Source organism: Alexandromys fortis, unplaced genomic scaffold (genome assembly GCF_014885135.2).
Source record: "Alexandromys fortis isolate MF-2015 unplaced genomic scaffold, M_Fortis_MF-2015_v1.1 scaffold_3, whole genome shotgun sequence".
In the NCBI taxonomy this organism is placed as follows: Eukaryota; Metazoa; Chordata; class Mammalia; order Rodentia; family Cricetidae; genus Alexandromys; species Alexandromys fortis.
Window position 1 is genome coordinate 3033469 of NW_026067909.1, and position 19151 is coordinate 3052619.

At 44.6% G+C, this 19151-nt stretch overlaps 1 protein-coding gene across 1 annotated transcript in view; it reads right to left on the minus strand.

Moving 5' to 3' along the window:
• The window catches only part of CUNH10orf90 (chromosome unknown C10orf90 homolog), an 89617-nt gene extending 74831 nt beyond the window's left edge, over positions 1–14786 (minus strand). Inside the window, exons 1-2 of the mRNA XM_050137403.1 lie at positions 14741–14786; positions 8805–8896 (exon numbers count right to left, since the gene is read on the minus strand). Coding sequence (XP_049993360.1) covers positions 8805–8896; positions 14741–14786 — 138 coding nt within the window. The remainder of the gene's footprint in view (positions 1–8804; positions 8897–14740) is intronic.
• Between the last annotated feature and the right edge of the window lie 4365 nt (positions 14787–19151).

Below are 19151 nucleotides of genomic sequence, written 5' to 3' on the forward strand. Positions count from 1 at the left end.
GTGGGGGGAGGGAGGGAAATGGGAGGCGGGGAGGAGGCGGAAATTTTTTTTTCAATAAAAAATATTAAAAAAAAAAAAGATGGGCCTATAGGCAAGTCTGTAGTACCCATTTTCTTAATTGATGATTGGTAGAGGAGAACCTAGCCGACTGTGGGAAGTGCAAGCCCTGTGCTGGTGTTCTAGGGTGCAGTAAGAAAACAGACTGAGCAAGCATGGGGAGCAAGTCAGTAAGCAGCACTCTAAGTAGACCAGGATGGCTTTGAACTCAGAGCTCTGCCTGCCTTTGTCATCTGAGCACCGGGATGAAAGGTGTATGCTACCAAACCTGGCTCCCTCAGTTTCTAGGCCCCTTTTCACTTTTTAAAGACATGTAAGAAGTTGCAAACTTCAAAAGCTAACCAGAGATGGGGGAATAAATAGTGAGTCCATTTTAAACCTCCTCCAGAGTTTAAAAACAAGTAAAATCTTTTTGCCCCCTGGACAAGGAGAGCACTTCAAGTTTCCCTTCCAGCCCTAACTGCCACCTTCCAATTCAAGGTCAACAGTTCACGGTCACCCAGTGGAGTCTCCAGGTGTGAACAGAACTGCCTCCAGACACCTCTGATACTATGGTAGGAAACAATTACCTGTAGCCTGCAACCCCAGAGGCACATGCCTCTCCATCTTAGACAAATCAGCAGACTCTAGCGGGCCAGAGCCAGGCTGGAGGCAGGAGTCACTGCTTTTCAGGCTTCTGTGTCTCCAGCAGGCTTCCTGTCTGCTGTGGTACTCCCCCTACTCTACCCTCCTCCTGGCAGCCCTCCCAGGCCTGTGATTTGCATGCAAGAACATGACAGTGCACCTGGAGCCCATTTGACAGTTCACAGTCCCCCCCCCCATCGTAGTTAAATTTAGCTCTGAGAATAATTGTTCCTCTGCACCCCACGATGGGTGTAATCATACCCAGGGAATTCCTTTGACATTGATCTTTGGAGAAAAAAAAGAAAAACAAATACAAAACCCAGCTTGGAACCTGCGGTGTTGTTCTTACCCTGCAGGACAGGGCTTCCTTGAGTTTGAACCAGTGACAAAATGCCCTCAAAAATCTCATAGGGTTGGGGTAGAAATCCCTGAAGACACTGGTCTCCAGGCATACGTTGAATCAGGACCTATGGGTGTGAGGTCTAGAATCTGTATGTATAACCAGCTCCTGAGTGACCCTTAGGGGTATGTGGATATGGAGGAAGGAGGTTGAGCTGACTTAGGTGACCAGGGACCTATCCTGACCTCAGAGAAGCCTTGATTTGTATAGCTGTAATCAAAGAAGAAGATTGAAAAGGAGTCTGTTAAGATGCGCCCTTCCTGGTACTGGAATCACCAATATCAAAGGGCCATCTGGGTTCAGGCTCCTATCAGAGTCTGGGCCTTAGAATTAGCAGGGCTGGATTACTAGGAATAAAGAGTTGCCAGTTCAGCTTGGAGCTCCACAGAAAAGACCCTGATACTGGCAATGACAGTCTGGTTCCTCCCGGCAGAGCTCAAGGACATACTTGCCGAGGGCTTCCTTAGGGCCACAGGCCTTGGGTATCATTGTAAAAAGGGCCCAGGGTCCCTGGAGAGCCTGGCTAAAGAGCCAGCTGCTGGGTTCACTATTGGAGGCCTGGAAAGTGTGGCTGTGATTTTTTTGACTCCATCAGAAGAAAGAGGAAAGGGTGATAATGAGAAGTGTGAATCTGAACTTATTTCTCAAGCTTTCATGTTATTTGGAGTGACACCGTTCCTGGGTGAAGACACACTGGCCAGCACCAGGCCCGGGAACAACTGTCTGCCTTCTCTTCTTCACAGGGAAGGTGTGAAGAACAGAAAGATATGACAGGGTGACAGTGTCTCTCAAGTCGCAAGCCTTGCTTTGGTTTTTTTCTCTGCTGCTGTAATGAAATACCAGGATGAAAGTAATGGAAGGAAGGGAGGGCAGGAGAGAGGGAAGGAGGGGAGGAAGGGAGGAAGGGAAGGAGGGAGAGAGGAAAGAAGGGAAGGAAGGAGGAAGTATTTAGATTCAAGTTCAATGTACAGTCCACCACCAGCAGTAGCATATTGAAGTAGCTCATCACACCAAGGCTGCAGTATAAAGGCCCAGGATCCAACTCCTGAAATGTTGCCATCCACAATTAAGATGAACCTTCCCACATCAATAGACTTAAGAGAATCTCCTAAAGGTTTGCTCAGAGCCCCATCTCCCAGATGATACTAGGTTTTGTCAATCTGACAATTAACACTAATTATTACAGGCATTTGTATAAATTACTTTTTCCTTGACTCAGCATAAATTAGTAGATAACTGATATGATCAAAGCAACAGAGGCATCTCATCCAACTTACACTTTCCAATAACTGCCTTTTGGTATTGTTTGTAACATTACAGTTATAGGCAAACCATATGCTTAAAGATTCAGATGACAAATATTTATTGAACACCTATTAATACTAGATTCCAGGTGCATGTTGAGTAACAGAAACCTTTGTGGTCTCCTGTAATTAATGGGCTGGAGGCAATATCCAAATGATCAGGACCATCATTAGACTGAGTATTAAAACCAAAGATCCTCAAAACACAAGTAGAGAGATTAAAAGAGGAGACGAGGGGCTATTCACCCTTTAGCATATGCAATACTTCTGCAAGGCAAGTTTTATTTATCAAATCTCATTTTCTCACTGAAACCAGTAGATAATCAAATGAATATGCAACCTATGGCCAGGGAGACGGTTTGGTTAATGAAGCACTTCCGCACAGGTATGAGAGTTTGAGATTGGATCTCCAGCATCTGTTGACAGTAAACATGGCTCTGTCCAGTACCTCCACCATGAGGCTAGACTCTCAGAAAGCTAAGAATGGGGTGGATCTAGCCATCAAAACCACGGCTTTAATCCTAGCCATATCACTTAACAAATTAAAGACTCGTGTGGTCAGAAAAAGAGATATACAGTAAAGATAGATTAAATGATGAAGAAAACTTCTAAATGGTTTACAATTTGTTTAAAAATATATGTAGGCTTGGGAGAGAAAAGAAAAAGGATGAAGTCCTTAAAAAGGGGGGTGAGAGAGAGAAGCGACAGAGACAGAGAGAGGGAGAGAGAAAAAGAGAGAGAGAGAAGTTGGGTGTGATGACACACACCTTTAATCCCAGCACTTGCCAGGCAGAGGCAGGCATATCTCTGTGAGTTCAAAGACAGCCTGGTCTACACAGTGATTTCCAGTACAGCCAGAGATACACAGAAAAATCCTGTCTCAAAAACCCAAAAATTAAAAAGAAAAAATAGAGTTTAAAATAAAGTCATGAAAAGATGGAAAAGACACAAAGAGTCTGGACACTGTATGTTATTGTGTTGTCTTTGAATTGTTTGAATGCTGAGGAAGGAGCAACAGCTGCTAAAAGACATTTAATTATAAATGTTACTGGATTGATCTAACATACATATTTTGAAAATGCCTTGACTTCAAATTTAAGTCAAAAGTTATGTTACTTTGGAGAAGAGGTTTTGCTTTTGTTTCCACAGGAAATGAGAGGCTGTGGATTCATTCTGGGTTAAGAAAATCACATTTGATCAAGGAAGACCCCCCCACCCCCGAGAAATCTGCAATAGGAGCAGATGGCCCAGATGTCTGAATTCTACATCCAGAACAGTTTCAAGACTGCTGGCTGAGATGATCAAGACTTACAGAATATTCCAGTGGGGACTTAATCATAATTCTAAATTTTCTTTAGGTCCCCATAAGATTATTAGCACCCCCAATCAACAGGAAGTATCCTGGGAAACAACACCCACATTTCTAACAAAATGGATTATGAATGTTTGTCTTTGTTTAAAGTATTGATTACAAGTTGCTATGGATAATAGTCAGGAAAAAAGCTAAGCAAAGGAAATTAGATTCAGAGTTTTTGTTTTGAAAAAATGGGGGGGGGGGATGTGGGAAGGACTGTGTGACAATGGTCTTCTATCCTGTAAAGGTTTGTTGCTTGAATTGCTTTAATAAAATGCTGATTGGCCAGTAGCCAGGCAGGAAGTATAGGTGGGGCAACCAGAACAGGAGAATTATGGAAAGAGAAAAGGCTGAGTCAGCAATCATCACCCAGACACAGGAATCAAGATGAGAATGCCTCACTGATAAAAGTACCAAACCACGTGGCTGACACAGACAAGAATTATGGGTTAATTTAAGATGTAAGAATTAGTTAATAAGGAACCTGAGCTAATACAGTTTATAATTAATGTAAACCTCTGTGTGTTTCTTTGGGACTGAATGGCTACAGGACAGGGAGGGACAGAAATCTCTGTCAACAAGCACCCACATAAAAAGCAAGACATGGTTGTAAGTACCTGTAACCACAGTGCTAGGGAATCAGAACCAAGAGGATCCCTGGGGCTCGTTGGCCAACTAGTCTAGGAAAGAGGATGAAGACTCTATCTCAAAAATGAGGTAGGAACCAATCAAGGAAGATATAAAGTCAACCTCTGCGTGCACAGGTGAATGTAGCAAAAATACACACACACACACACACACACACACTGAGAAAAAAGGGACAAGTTATAAAAGCACAGATCATCTCAAATCAAGCTATTTTGGGAGGACACCCCCTGTGTCTTTTAACAAAGGTTAACTAAAGGTGGCTTTGAAGAGAGATAGCTTTCATGTAAAATAAAGTTGAAAGATGTAAGACTAGATTTAAAAGGATGAAGAAAACCATCTGATACTGAAAGGAATGTGTGTTCAAGGTGAGTGACAGCCAGGCTGGGTCTGAGTCTGGCTTTGGTGACAGACCGTTTCCTGACCACTGTCTTCCAAGATAATTCTTGCCCTCTCTTGCTCGTAGATGCTACGATTGATTTCTTTTAAATGTTTTAAGATATTGATTTATTTTAAACATTTCCAGCCTGGTTTTGTAAAGCTGGTAAGTCTTTGCATGCTTCTTATTGACTCTGTTTTTTATTTATGCCTTAAGGCATATGACTAAGAAGAGCATCGTTTGCTAAATTGAAATAAGAAGGAGATAAGTGGCAGATACTCAGAGCAATCCTACCCTGAGTCACTGAGGTGAAAATGACTTTCTTCCTGCAGCAATTTATATCTCCGAAGGAGAAGCATTCAGTCTGCTCTGGACCTTTAAAATATGTATTTTCCCCTTGGACGAGACAGTTCTTTCCTTTGCCAGTATTGCTCTGCAACCCATGACTATATTTCCCAGATTTGAATCTATCTCCTCACAGATACCCACTGCCACTGTTACCTTCACCCGCTGCAAACCTGCTGACCCTCACAGAGCAGACCTGGAAGCATCATTGCTGAGTAATCTATCAACCCAGTGCTACCATCTCCTGGATACAAGGGCAATTCAGTCTTGCATTTACTCTGCTGAGAAGCAACGGGGACTCGGGGCTGCAAAACAAACGGGAAAAGGGAGCTCTGCTCTCTCCTCATGGTGAAGCCATTGTTTTTCTGCGCAGTCGGTAAAGACCAGAGGATCCAGGTGGCTTACACGGCAGTAAGAAGCTGGCTAGAATCAACCTCTCTCCCATGTTTTCATTACAGTGAATAGATATGAGAGTTGCCATCTTAAGCATTCTAAGTGCATGTTACCTTGCTGTCAAATGCATTCTATAATGCTGTGCAGCCCTCACCATCCATCTCCAGAGCTCATCGCATAAAGCTAAAATTCTGTTCCCATTAAATAAAAAGTCCCCACTCCCTCCTCCTTGTGGCCACTGGAAACCAACAAGAATCAATGCTTTTAAGTAGGAGGAGGGCAGTCAGTAAACCGCAGGATGTGCAATTGCTTCTCATAACCTGAAGAAGTTAAAAAGTAAAAATTAGAAACCCCTTAAATGACACAGGGATGTTGGGATAGTGCATGACTGAAGAAAGCCATGGAAGTTGATACGTACTTTTAAGACAGCCTTTTCAAACACGGGGATAATAAGGAAAGGATATGGAATCAATATTTTCTTTTGTATACGTTTCTGTATTTTTGTAAGTTTCTTCCTTGTGTTTGTGCATTTGCATGTGTGAAGATCCACCAGCACGTGTGTGTGTGTGTGTGTGTGTGTGTGTGTGTGTGTGTGTGTGCAGAGAATGAACCAGGTTGTCTTTCTCTGTGCTCTCTAGGACAGGGTCTCCTACTAATCCTGGAGGTCAGCAACCTGCCTAAACTGGCTGGACAGTAAATTCTAGCACCCCTTGCTCCATTCTACTGTGCTGGGGTTATAGGTGCACACCACCATGCCTGACTTTTGTGTGGGTGTTGGAGATCCAAACTCAATGCCTCATGTTTGTGAGGCATGAATTTTAATGACTGAAGCATCTCCCAGCCCCTATTTTCCTAAGTTCCTATATGATATTGTCACTAACTTTAGTATAAAGACAACTTGGATTCAAGTATATATATATTTAGAAGAAGTGATTGTGGTTCATGTTTTACTCTTAAATAACCACTTGGCAGAAGAAGCATGGCTTCTCATCATTGCTCCAGCCTTGAGTGTTTTGGAAGGGACGTGATCAGTCTTGTGCAGGCTCTGGAGAGAGGCTGAGAGCTAGGGCACTAACCCAGGCAGGGAATCTGCTAGAGGGTTTCATCACTTGGCAGTGGCATTATGGCACACACAGAACAAGCTTTCAAAGCTCTTGGTTAGGAGGAAAATTAGAAAGTCACACTATTAGATGATCTAGGCAATTCCAAAGCAAGGGTTGAGAAGGTGTGATTTCCAGGGGATGACTCAGTTACAGGGAACAACTGCCTCCCTCCTCTCCTCTCCTCCTCCTCTCCTCTCCTTTCCTCCTTCTCCTGTCCTCTCCTTCCTCTCCTTCCTCTTCTCTCCTGCCTCTCCTCTTCTCCTTCCTCCCCTCCCCTTCCTCTCCTCTCCTTTCCTTCCCTCCTCCCTCTCCTCATGTATGTATATGTTTGTGTGTGGGGGTAAGGGTATGGGAGAGAGAAAGAGAGAGAGAGAGAGAGAGAGAGAGAGAGAGAGAGAGACTGAGAGAGATTGAGAGAGAGAACATGAATACAGGGATTTGGCCACATGGCCCCAAGATGTTTATCATGATTAGTGACCATATACTGATTAGTGCTGACATTAATAGGAAAGTACTGGAATTTTCCAGGTCATTGTGGAGAACAGAAGGGAAATACGGTCAGCTCGAACATCAACATTTTCTTCTTTTCCACTGTGCTGAGAATAGAATCCAGGGCCTTGTGTGTGCTGTGCAAAAGTTCTAGAATTGTGCAGTATCTCTGGCCCTGAATCTTTTCCTTTAAAAGTAGTAATCCATCTCAGCAGTGCTCCCATCCTTCCCGGACTCAACTCTTCTTTTCCCCAGCCTCTCCTCCAACCTCCATTTCCAATGACCACACCTCCTCCTGTTTACACCCCACCCCCTTCTACCCTGGGTGCTTGCTCTGCTCCCAGGGAACAAGTACACCAAGGCATGTTGGAGTCTTGCCACAAGGAGGGTGATGTGTCCCTCTAGAATAGGCTTTGAATGCTAGCAACTACATGTCTTTTCATCTTACGGGCCAGAATAGCATCTGCACTGCTTAGGTTTTGCTAATGATACAAGCTAGAGTCATGTGAGAAGTGGGAACCTCAATTGAGAGAATGCCCCCATCATATTGGTCTATGGGTGTAGCGGTGAGGCATTTTCTTGATTGATGATTGATGTGGGAGGGCCCAGCCCACTATTAACAGTGCATCCCAGGGCAGGTGGGCCTGGGCTTTATAAGAAAACTAACTTGCAAACCAGGGAAATAAGTCAGTAAACAGCATTCCTCCATCTCTGAGTCAGTTCCTGTCTCTAGGTTTCTGCCTTGAGTTCCTGCTTTGGTCGTCTTGACAATGGACTGCAACCTGTAAGTCCAACACACACTTTCCTTCCCACGCTGGTTTTGTCACAGCAACAGAAAGCAAACTAGAATAGCATCTTTTATTCTTGGGGGATTGGGGCCAGGGATCCCTGGATGAGTAGGAGATCTTTACTAAATGCAGAGTTACTACATGAAAGGCACATATTTCTGAGAAAGAACCCAAGAGCAGACATGTTTACTATTTAAATCTGTTACAAGGAAATATTGATAAGACCCAGCAGGTGTGTTGTAATCTGGTCAGGCCTCCAGAGCAAAGGAGGAAAGGAGAGATCCGGGGCCCAGCAGCTTAGCTGCCTCAAGAGTTGCGTGTGTGCGTCGAAGCTTTGTTTTGGCTTTCTGCAAAAAGGGTTCAGCATCAGGACTCCCACTCCCGGCCAACAGAAGCATCAAATGAGTCAGCCAATTTCAGAGGACCTGGCATATAAACTGGTGATGCTAACCACCGTGGCCAGAGCTCTCCATCCTCTGGTTTGAAGCCCGTCCTTATATAAACATGACTCCTAATTTTTGTCTGTTTCACACTACTGATGCCTTTTCAGCTGAAACAACCTGTACCAGCATGTTATGTTTCAAAGCACTTCTTCCTGACCTTCCGAATGCTACATGGCAGGATATTCCGGCTCCCCCTCCTACTTTAAAATTGTTAGACCATCATATTCTCCTCTGACACTACAAACTTACAAATTATTAATGGAGATTATAGAGGAGTTATTTAATATATATATATACATATATGCACTATACTTTTCCTATAAAATTCTTAATCACTTGTGGTTGGTTTTTTCCTGATTAATTAATTCAACATTCAAGTAAAGAAAACAAACCATAAACCTATCTCGAGCAGGCCAACAATTGTGTTTTATAGTTCAACACCTTTTTCTGACCAGTCTAGAAGTCACAAACATATGTTACCTTGGCGAAGTCCAACTTCCTGTCTGTAACATCAGCCTGGAGAATTTTAAAGGCGATTTGATCATTTGTACTATAGCGCGTGTCCAGTAATCCTAGACAAAAGGAGATGACACGGCCACTTTTAGTACACAGAAGGATAAAATAGAATGTGTAACTTCCATTTTACTATAAAATTTAATGTCCCCCACTCCCACAATATACCAGCCAATTGCAGCTCAAGTATATTATGAGCTATGACAAAACCTATGTTTTTTTTTCCTTCACTTTTCCAGCCACTTCTGCTCTCAGAGTTCATTATTATTGATTCTGCTACAAGAGTCCTTCCCCATACAGTTGTTCCTGTTCTTTAGAGTCAGTAAGTGCTTGAACAGATGTGGCTCTAATCATGTTCCCATTGTCCCAAGTTTACACTCAGAGAGAGAAAACCACATTTCTACATTTCTTGGCATCTCTAGCATCAAGGCATAAATACAAAACTGACTTTGGCCAGCTTCTCGATACAACCATAACTAGTTGGACAGTGGGGGACCAGGTACTGACGGCCAAGCCACTTTAGAGAGCGTGAAGATATTTGGGGGGTAACATAAGGGGATTTTGCTATAAAGACAACAAAGGCTTTGGTCAGGCCTGAATGAAGAGAAGGAGAGACACATGGGCAAAACTTCTCTTGGCTTAAGTTTCCTGATGGATGGAATCTGCCCTGTCTGACTCTTAGAACTCCAAGCAAAGGAAAAGCATCTTTGGATGAAAGCAAGGAGCATCTTTAAGCTAACTTGGGTCCTGAGGCAGAACTTACCCATGGGTCCACAGTGACAGTGACCCCAAGATCTCTCACAGTAATATTTGCCAGGATGTTCCTACAGAAATGTGAGTTAGACATAGGAAGACCTGACTTGGGGAGTCTGTGCAAAAAATAGCCAGAGATCTAGTCTCTTCAGACCAGGGGCAAAGCATGCTCTCCCCAAGACCACATTCTGTAGAGTGTGATTTTTCATAACACTACGATGAATGATGCTAGTCCTAGAGATTAAAACTGTCAAAAACAGGCTTTCTAAATTTAACGTGCTATGTCAGAGTTCTAGAATATGGTGACATCAGGGTGGGGGTGAGGACTCCATCTCCAGCACTATAAAAAGAAAGATTCCCTTCTTCTTTAGATAGAGGTTAAAGCATTTTTCAGAGAAAAAAATCATATGCCACAGTACTGTCAAGTTTGGCAGATTTGTGAAGGGGCCAGGATTTGAATCTGGGGGTTCCTAAGGGTCACCTCTAACCCACCCAAAGCCTACCTCCTTTATATCCTGTCTTTGAGTGACAATAAACTTCTGTCATGTCCTGACTTGGGCTCTGGCTCCATCAATGACTGCCACTGAATGACAACGGGTCATTCAATGTTGAAATGATAGGAGCGGCGGGGCTGCGTCCCCAACACCCTGGCCGCTTGGCTAGCTCATGTCCGAAATAACAACACACAAACTGTATTCATTTAAGAACTGCTTAGCCTATGAACTCTAACCCTTATAGGCTAATTCTCGCACCTGGACTAGCCCATTTCTAATGATGTGTGTAAGCACCCCAAGGTGCGCTTACCGGGAAGAGTCTAGCCTCCGTCCATCCTGGTGTCTCTGCTCCAGAGAGCTAGCTGTTGGGTCTCTCCGGGAGCAGAGCAGAGTCTGACCTCACTTCCTCTTCCGCCCAGAATTCTATTCTGTTTACTCCTCCCACCAATGCTTTAACCTATGAGGCCAAGCAGTGTGTTTATTACTTAACCAATGAAATCAACAGATTGATATATGATACTCCCACATCAATTCAAGGTGATGCGCACTGATTACTTTCTGTGAAGCACTAATATCAGACCTGAGGGGCTTGGTGGGCTCCTGTGCAATGCTGATGCTTCCGGATGACCTGAGACTGATGGAGACAGAAGTCATCGGGTCTGCTTGTGTAGCATGGCGTGGGAGTGAGAACATTAGAATCAGCACAGTCTTGGGGACTCAATGGGTTTTCATCTGCTCTGCTTTGGCCCTGGCTGGTCCTCAGTGTATCAGCTGTGGACCTTGCCTTCATCCATAAATGCAGGCAATGGTACCACCTACACAAACACAGGCCTTCGCCTCACTGCCCAGGGAGATCTTCATTAAAGCACTTTGGTGAGGTTGGACTATCAGGTAAATATGCCATAAGTGGCTGAGGGTGCTACTGTTAGAGCACAGGCCAAGGTGGCCCCTGCCAAAGTCCAGTAACACTAATGTGGTAGTACCAGTGGTCACACAGACACTAACATTGAACCACAGAGACCCAGGGCTTGAGTTCCAGCTCTGGGTCTATGGAGAACTTTGAGCACACTGTTTGGCATACCCTCGTTCCTCCTTGTGTTATAGAGAATATGAAGGTGGCTACTTCACAGGTTTACTGGAATAACTTGAGTGACACAACTAAGTTGACCTCAGTGCAATGTGCAGAGCATAACATTATGTCATAATAATCACTCGCTACTGGGAAGAGCCTCATTTCTAGTGGGGGAAAGGGAAGGCTGCTAGGATTGGGAAGCATTGGTGATTGAGTATGTATAAGCTTCCTATGCCTGCTGTAACAAATGGCCACAAGACAAACACATCCTCTACAGCTGTGGAGGTCAAGTTCAACACTGGGCTAAAGTCAAATGAGCAGCCCAGCACTTCTTTCTGAAGGTGCTAGCGGGGGCATTGCTTTCTTGGACTTTTCTTGTTGCTAGACACTGTCCATGTTCCTTAACCTGTGCCTGCCTCACTCCAGCCTCCACTCTTGCTGCTGTCCCTTCTCCTTGACTCTTCCCTACTGTTTCCCTCGAACAAGGATTCCTGGACTAGAGTGAGGCCCCATGGACAATCCAGGGTACTGTCTTCATCTCAAGAATGGATGAGAACATGGGCTTATTTGGGGTATCATATTTCCTGTACTATAGTATTTGGGAAGATTCAAGTAGAGGGACTGAAGAACCTTCAAATATGAACATTAAGTCTATATAACAACACAGAAAAACATAATGACACACCATAGAAAGGAACCAAAAACCTATGGAGCTAGTGACTGTGACATTAATACCATGTATGAGGCAATCTACAAAAACAATAAAATGACTCATGGAAAAATGTCCTTAGGTGAAAAGAACTGCCCTGGGTTGTAGGGCCTGACCAACTGAAGGATGGATCAGTTAGAATTTATATTTGAAGACTCATTCACAGCTGAGGTAGTAACTATAGTCACATGGCTATACATAATTTTTTTTTGTTTTCTTCATCTACAAAGTCATAATATGGGACTGATGTTTCTGAGCCCTCATTGTCCCCTTTGCTGAATTGCTACCCCATCCCTTTGCTTGAACAGCATCTTCACTCAGGTCCCTTCTATTGAGTACCCTTCACTGGCCCATGGATCATCTCTTAGAGAATGCTCTATTCTTGATTCCTTCAACTTCTGTCTCAGGGCTTTGTTTCTTGGAGGAAGAAGCTATGATGGCTAACCGTCCCTCTTTTCTACCCCATAGCAGAGTTTCTCCAAGGGCGCTCCTCCAGCAATGGGGCCAACATTAGATGAATTGATAATAGACATCTGTTCTGGTGGAACCACCCCCAGATCTACATACTGAGGATCCCATTGGGAAGCTTAGATATCTACCCATGCTTCAGCCAGTGTTTCAACACACTTGAAGTAGCTCAAGTCCCACAGTCTAAGACTAACCTCCCTTATAGACATTAAATCTATGACCACGAAGGGAGCCATGATGTTTTGATTTAAAAGCTACCTTGCAACTTGCAAGAATCTGGGTCCCACCTCTAAACAAGGGGACCAGAGGGGGCTTTAATTAGTATAAACCTACTGCAATGCTAGCCAACTGATATGTATGATGCAACTGGTTAAAATTATTCAATGATCCAATGACCCACAGTCACCCTTGCTGGTGTGTGTATCAAGTCAATATGACTATGAAGATCATCATAGGAGATTTTTAAACAGAAAAATGGAAAGGGGTGGGGAGAATGGTGGACAAGCAAGCAGATGACAAAGCCCGGGGGGGCAGGGAACGTGGAGCAAGGTAAAGAATGAAAAAAGACAAGAGCTAGTCATACTCTGATGACTCATAGGATGTACATATAGCGTGATAAATTCCTACACATTGGCCAACACAGCTTCAGCTGTCCCGAAGAACAGCCGACAAGAGCCACTGTGTATTGCCTAATGAATCAATCCATCAATGCCATGTGCAAACAGGAAGTGTATGGATCGTGGGTGTGTGCCTGAGCGCACTTCTTTCTGCATCTAAGTTACCGTGTCAGAGGCAAGATATACTCAGTCCCCTCTCCTTCTACTGGGGGATTTTGTAGAAAAGCATTTCTAATCTGACAGGAGTCAGAGGGTACTCTTGATTGCCTCTGTCTCCTTAACAATAATTCCTTTTACCATTTTAAAACACATTTCGTAAAGAAAAATTGCTTAAGATTTAGATTTAACTGTCTCCGTGGGATTTAACCTCAGTTAAGCCTCTAAAGATTTCTTCCCATTTGGGACTTCTAGAACAATGTGGTCTTTTGTGAATTTTTCTGGGTTGATGCCTTCTGTTCACTTCTGCTTCCTCTTAACACACCCATGTGGAACAATCTCCCCAGGGGGTCCAGGTCCCCTTGATGAGCACCACCTTTAAGCTCAGCTGCTCCAAGTCATCCCTGACTCAGCCTTCCCCAAAAGGAGAGCATTTAACTTCCCTAGAGTTCAGCACTCCATCCCTCTTGTCTTCATGCTTGGTGAGCATTCATACCCCACTCTACCTACAGTACAGAAGCCTTACCCTTTGCATCCCTGCCTCCTCTCACTGCCAGCATCCTCCCAAAAGGCAAAGCTAGCCTCATGGAAAGGTTCCTCTCCATTGCATAAGTATACTTTCCCTGTGTTCCCTTGTCTCGGCTAGGTCACTCCTAGCCATACCTCCTGGCAAGCTAAATCCCCTCAACACCACCGGCAGTGACCTTGAGTAGAGACTCCATGGCTTAAAAAATTTAACATTGGCGTACCATGTATGGGCACCCAGAGGCTCAAGAGAACCAGGACAGGAATCCTTGAAACAAGACTGCTTCACATCCCGGCTGTGGTACCTTGAACATCTTCGCAGCCTTGAACTGTCTCACAACTTGATCACACATGCTGCCTCCCAGCCCTTCCTTGGGCTATCTCCTAGTCCCTCGGCCATACACAGTACAAAGTTACCTCCTCTCAAAGGAACTCTCTGACACGCTCCTACCTGCACACCCAAGGCTGTGGTAGAGTCTGTACAGGTTGTCTATAGATGCTGTTAATAGATTGCCATAAACCATGAGGCTCACAGCAACAACAGGCTATTCTCTTATAGCCCTGAAGGCTGGAAACTGAGGTATCCATAGGGACAAGCTGTGCTTCCCCTGAAGGCTCCAGGGAAGGGTCCTTCCTGTGACTCTCAGATGCTGGGCATTGCTGGAAATCCTTCGTTTTCTTGACTTGTGGCCACTTGGCTCAGACCTCTGCTTCCATCTTCCCACAGCCATCTTTCTCATGGGCTTATGCCTCTAAATCCTTTTGCCCTCGTAATGATACTGGGTTTAGGGACTACCCTACTCCAGTGTGATCTCCCCTTCACACAGCCATATCTTCAAAGACCCTGCTTTCCAATGAGGTCATACTAAAACCATCAAGGGTTAGGCCTGGAATATCTTTTAGATGGGAGCAAGTCAACTCACAGGCCTGTCCCAGACAAGTGTGATGGCATGTACTGTTGTGTCTGTCAATCAGCCTGACTCCTAACATCCATCTCTCTTCCTGGAACTTGGTACCAATGATGTCTGGTCAGTTGAAGCTACCAAGTAGACACCACACAAGTATAACACTTATACTTTGATATCTGTGAGGGGGAAACCAGAACGTACCTTCCCTAGACAGTTTGATCATGTCCCACTGATGCTTCAAAGCCATCTTACTTCATTTCAAAGACCATCTAATGATGAAAATGTGCTTTGCCAAATTGAGGAACATGGCCACAGTTTGAATCTGTTGCCACTCTCAGAATGAGTCAGGTTTCCAACCTTCCACTCTGGTCTGGCTGATGAAATCATTGGAATGTTTACCTAGCAACCAGGCGGTGGATAGCCAACTTAGGGTCGCTTCTTGTCACCATTAATTTGGGGGTTAACATCTGAGACTCATTTGACAAGTACAATGAGTTTCATGAGAATTGTTTAAAAGCTTCCTGCTGGGAACAGTTAGACCTGAGTGAGGAAAAAAAAAAAACCTCTAAGCACTGTCTGGAGTTGGAAGATTTATTCCCAAACTGTCCCTTCTTTCTTGTGTTTCACTTGCTATGACGATGTCAGTCACTAAGCAGTGAGTCCCTATGAAAGTTCCTCAAGAAAGCTGCAGAGATGTCTCAGAGGTTAAGAGAATGGATCACTCATAAAAATGACCTGAGTGGGTTTTTAGCACTGACACCAGGGGGATCTGAACTACTGGTAACTCTAACCATACATGGTCTAACGCCCTCTTCTGGACTCTGTGGAGACTTGCACTCACATGCACACAGACTTACATAGATACACATAATTTTAAAAAGTAAAAATCAATCCATTTTAAAGTTTCTTAGGACTAAATATACTCAGGTAACATGATAATGTTAAAAAATTTAATCTACCTAGTTCTAGTTTTTATACACTACTCTAGCTCAAGTTCAGCAATCTGACAGACATTCCATCTACAGCAATAGCTATTATGGTTGGCTTTTATAAAATCAAGTAAACTATATTTGACCCTAAGATATGGAGAATATTTTCTTGTGATTTATATGTGACTCAATTTGAAGTGGCTTCCACAGTTATTCCCCCTTATCTAGGAAGGGAAGCAGTTCATGACACACGACTGAAGTATGAAAATTGCAGATGGTATCAGCTATCCACATACTATGCCTTCCCTATACTGGGAGACCTAGGACAAAGTGCAGTTTAAAAATCAGGCAGAATATGAGATTGGCAGCAGTAACAAATGATAAAGCATGAACAATCACTATAATATGCTATAGTAAAACTCTCTCTGTGTGTGTGTGTGCTCACACACACACACACACAGATGGAGGGCCAGAAGATAGTCTCCATTATTAATCTTTGGGGTACCATTTATACTTTTTTTTAAGACAGGGGTCTTCCATTGACCTAGACCAGTCAATAACCCCCATGGATCTGCCTGTTTCTGCCTTCTTAGTGTTGAGATTACAAGTATACAACATCATGCTGGATTGTGTGTGTGTGTGTTTTGCATATGCCCATGTATGTATTGGTACACATGCCTATATATGTTGTTGGAAGTCAAAGGAGGGTTCTCTACAACTTTCTACCTTATTATTTTTTTTCTTTTTTGGTTTTTTGATAGAGGATTCTCCGTATAACTGCCCTGGCTGTCCTAAGACTCCCTCTAGAACCAGACTGGCCTTAAGCTCACAGAAATCCACCTGCTTCTACCTCCTGAATACTGGGATTAAAGGTGTATGCCAACACTGCCCTCACCTGCCTACCTTACTCTTTTAAGGGAGGGTCTCTAGTTGAACCTGGATCTTGTCACTTTCCAGCTAGACTGGCAGCCAGCAAGCCCCAGTGATTCTCCTGTCTCTAACCAGCTCAGTGCTGGGGCTGCAGGCCTGCAAGGACAATGCCCAGCTTGTGACAATGGGTACTGGGATCTTTGCAGTTTTCACAGGCTTAGTAAGGGCTCTCGACACTGAGTCAGCTCTCAGCCTAAACTCTGGATTCTTTTTTGCTTTTTTAATGTAGGTTCTAGGGAATCGAACTCAGGTCCTCATGCTTATGCCATGGCCACTTTACCCACTGAGCCACCTCCTCAGTGCATGTAATGCACAGCTTCTAAAACATGAGTTGCTTACTTGTGTGATTCGCCACTTGATACTCTCAGACTATCGCTGGTGATGGGAAACAAGCCATACTCAGGGAAGCCACAGGTAGAGGGAGACAGTTGTGGCCAACCACAGAGTGATGTGCTGTTCAAGCCGTGCTAGAAGCCAATTACGTACTGCAGTTACTGAACAGAAACCCCTGGGCTGAGATGATCCTGGCACACATGAGTCACCACACAAGCATGAGCGATGCAATGGCCAAGGCCAAAGGGGCGATCTGGCCAGCTGCACAACTCAGGACCTTCTATGAAACGGGTCATTTGGGACGGGGACAGCTTTATGTTCTGGGATGAGACATCCACGGCATGGTCATTATCTTGATGAGTAGGGCCTTTGTAAGCAGTTAGGCCACGTGAGTGTCACTGGCTGAACCCGAGGCGTAGCACCATCAGGTCACAGCGGCTGAGTCGGATGGAGGGCTGACCTCGAGGCAGATGTTGGCTAGGCACCGTCCACATACTTTGTCAATTATGGAAGAGAATAAAGACGTTTTAGAAGCCTGTGGATTTTTTTAGTCCTAGGAAATATAACTGAGCAAGACCCCCAGAGTATGAGGCACAGCACCTTGGAAATCTAATGCAGGGGCTCTGTGGCTAAGGGGCAGGAATGTGAGTCTCCTCTAGAGGAGGCAGCATAGGGGCACAATCCTTGACTGTGAAGACCACCCAGCATGGTCAGGCATGCACAAATCCCACATTCCTGGTGAGGCTTGCTCACAATCAGAGCAGCAGTTCCACCACCCCAGCCTTGGAGAAGCACAGCCCCAGAAGGACATGCACACATGACACTCAGAAGTCCCTGTCCCTGAAAAGCCAGAGTTTAATGGGGAGAGGGATGTGACATGTGGCTTTAAAAATTTCTTGTAAACATACAGAAAGCAACATTTCCCATCTCTTTCGTTTTTTTTGTTTTGTTTTGTTTTGTTTTTCGAGACAGGGTTTCTCTATGGTTTTGGAGCCTGTCCAGGAACTAGCTCTTGTAGACCAGGCTGGTCTCGAACTCACAGAGATCCACCTGCCTCTGCCTCCCGAGTGCTGGGATTAAAGGCGTGTGCCACCACCGCCCGGCTCTTTCATTTTTAAGCATGAGATTTGGTGGCATGAAGAGCAGTTATATTGCGACACAGCAGTCACCACCAGCCAGCTCCTAGAACGTCTCATCTTGCAGAACTGAAGCTATCCTTACAAGATAAAAAAAAAAAAACTCCCTGTTGACACCCCTCCAGCCCCTGGCTCCTAGCCTTTTACCTTTATGAGTCCCCAGCACTAGGAATGACATCTGAGGTGAACATACAAGCAGCATTTGTGACTGGTATCATTCACATAGTATAACATCCTCCGGGTTATCCATGTGTGGAATTCCTGTCCTGTGAAAGCTGAGTAGCATCCTGCCGTACAGATAGATGCCAATCTGCCTATCTATTCATCTATTAGCTGACACCTGGGATGCCTCTGTATTGTGGCTACATGAGTAACACTGAACACAGCAGATGCGCAAATATCTGAGTCTTGGCTTCTCCTTCTTTCTTGCAACTTCACCTTGGTCTTTCATTCTGTGACTCTGTCTTGATCTTACACAATATTTTCTTAGGTCGATTATAGTTCTTTCATATGTGGAGACTAGGGGACAATCTTGAGCACCATTCCTTAGACTTTAGTCAGATTTAGTTTCTGATGTTGTCATTGGCCTATAATTCACGACTGTAAGGTAGACTGGCTGTCCAGCCAGCCCAACGGAACCACCAGCCTTTGCCTCCCCAGCATTGGGATTACAGCCTGAACAACTGTGCCCAGCTTTATTATGCTGGTTCTTGTGGGTTGAACTCAGGTCTTGCAATCTCCACAGTTTTATAGTATCTTCCTGAGAAGTCTGTAGGGGAGGGAGGCAGATACATAGACCATATTCGCAGCCACATGAAAGCCACCGTTTTTTAAAAAGTTATCTTTTTCTTCTAGGCTACTGCCTGCGTGAAGTGAGGGGGAAATGGGAAGTAGGTTAAGGCCCTGATTGACAGTGGCATGGCTGCAATTGAACATAGGCCATCAGTGTTGTGTGGACCACACTCCTTCGGAAGGGATTTGGAGATGAAAGGGAAGGGGAGACTTCTCTTTCCATGAGTCATCTACAGAGTTAGTGGGCAGCCCCACTCAGGGAAAGCAAGGTCCAGGTGTGGGTACTAAACATCCTGTCCCTCCTAGGAATCTAAGTGGAGAACCATGACTCATGGGAGTAGAAAGACTTGGTGGAAGAAGAGCCTCTTGTCTTTGTTCCTCTGGCCCCATCTGGGAAGAGTCCAGGCAGGCAGCAAGGACACTAGGTTCCAGACCCCCACTCAGCTGTACCCTAAGCAGCTTGGCATCTTTCAAGGACTCAATGCCCCATCT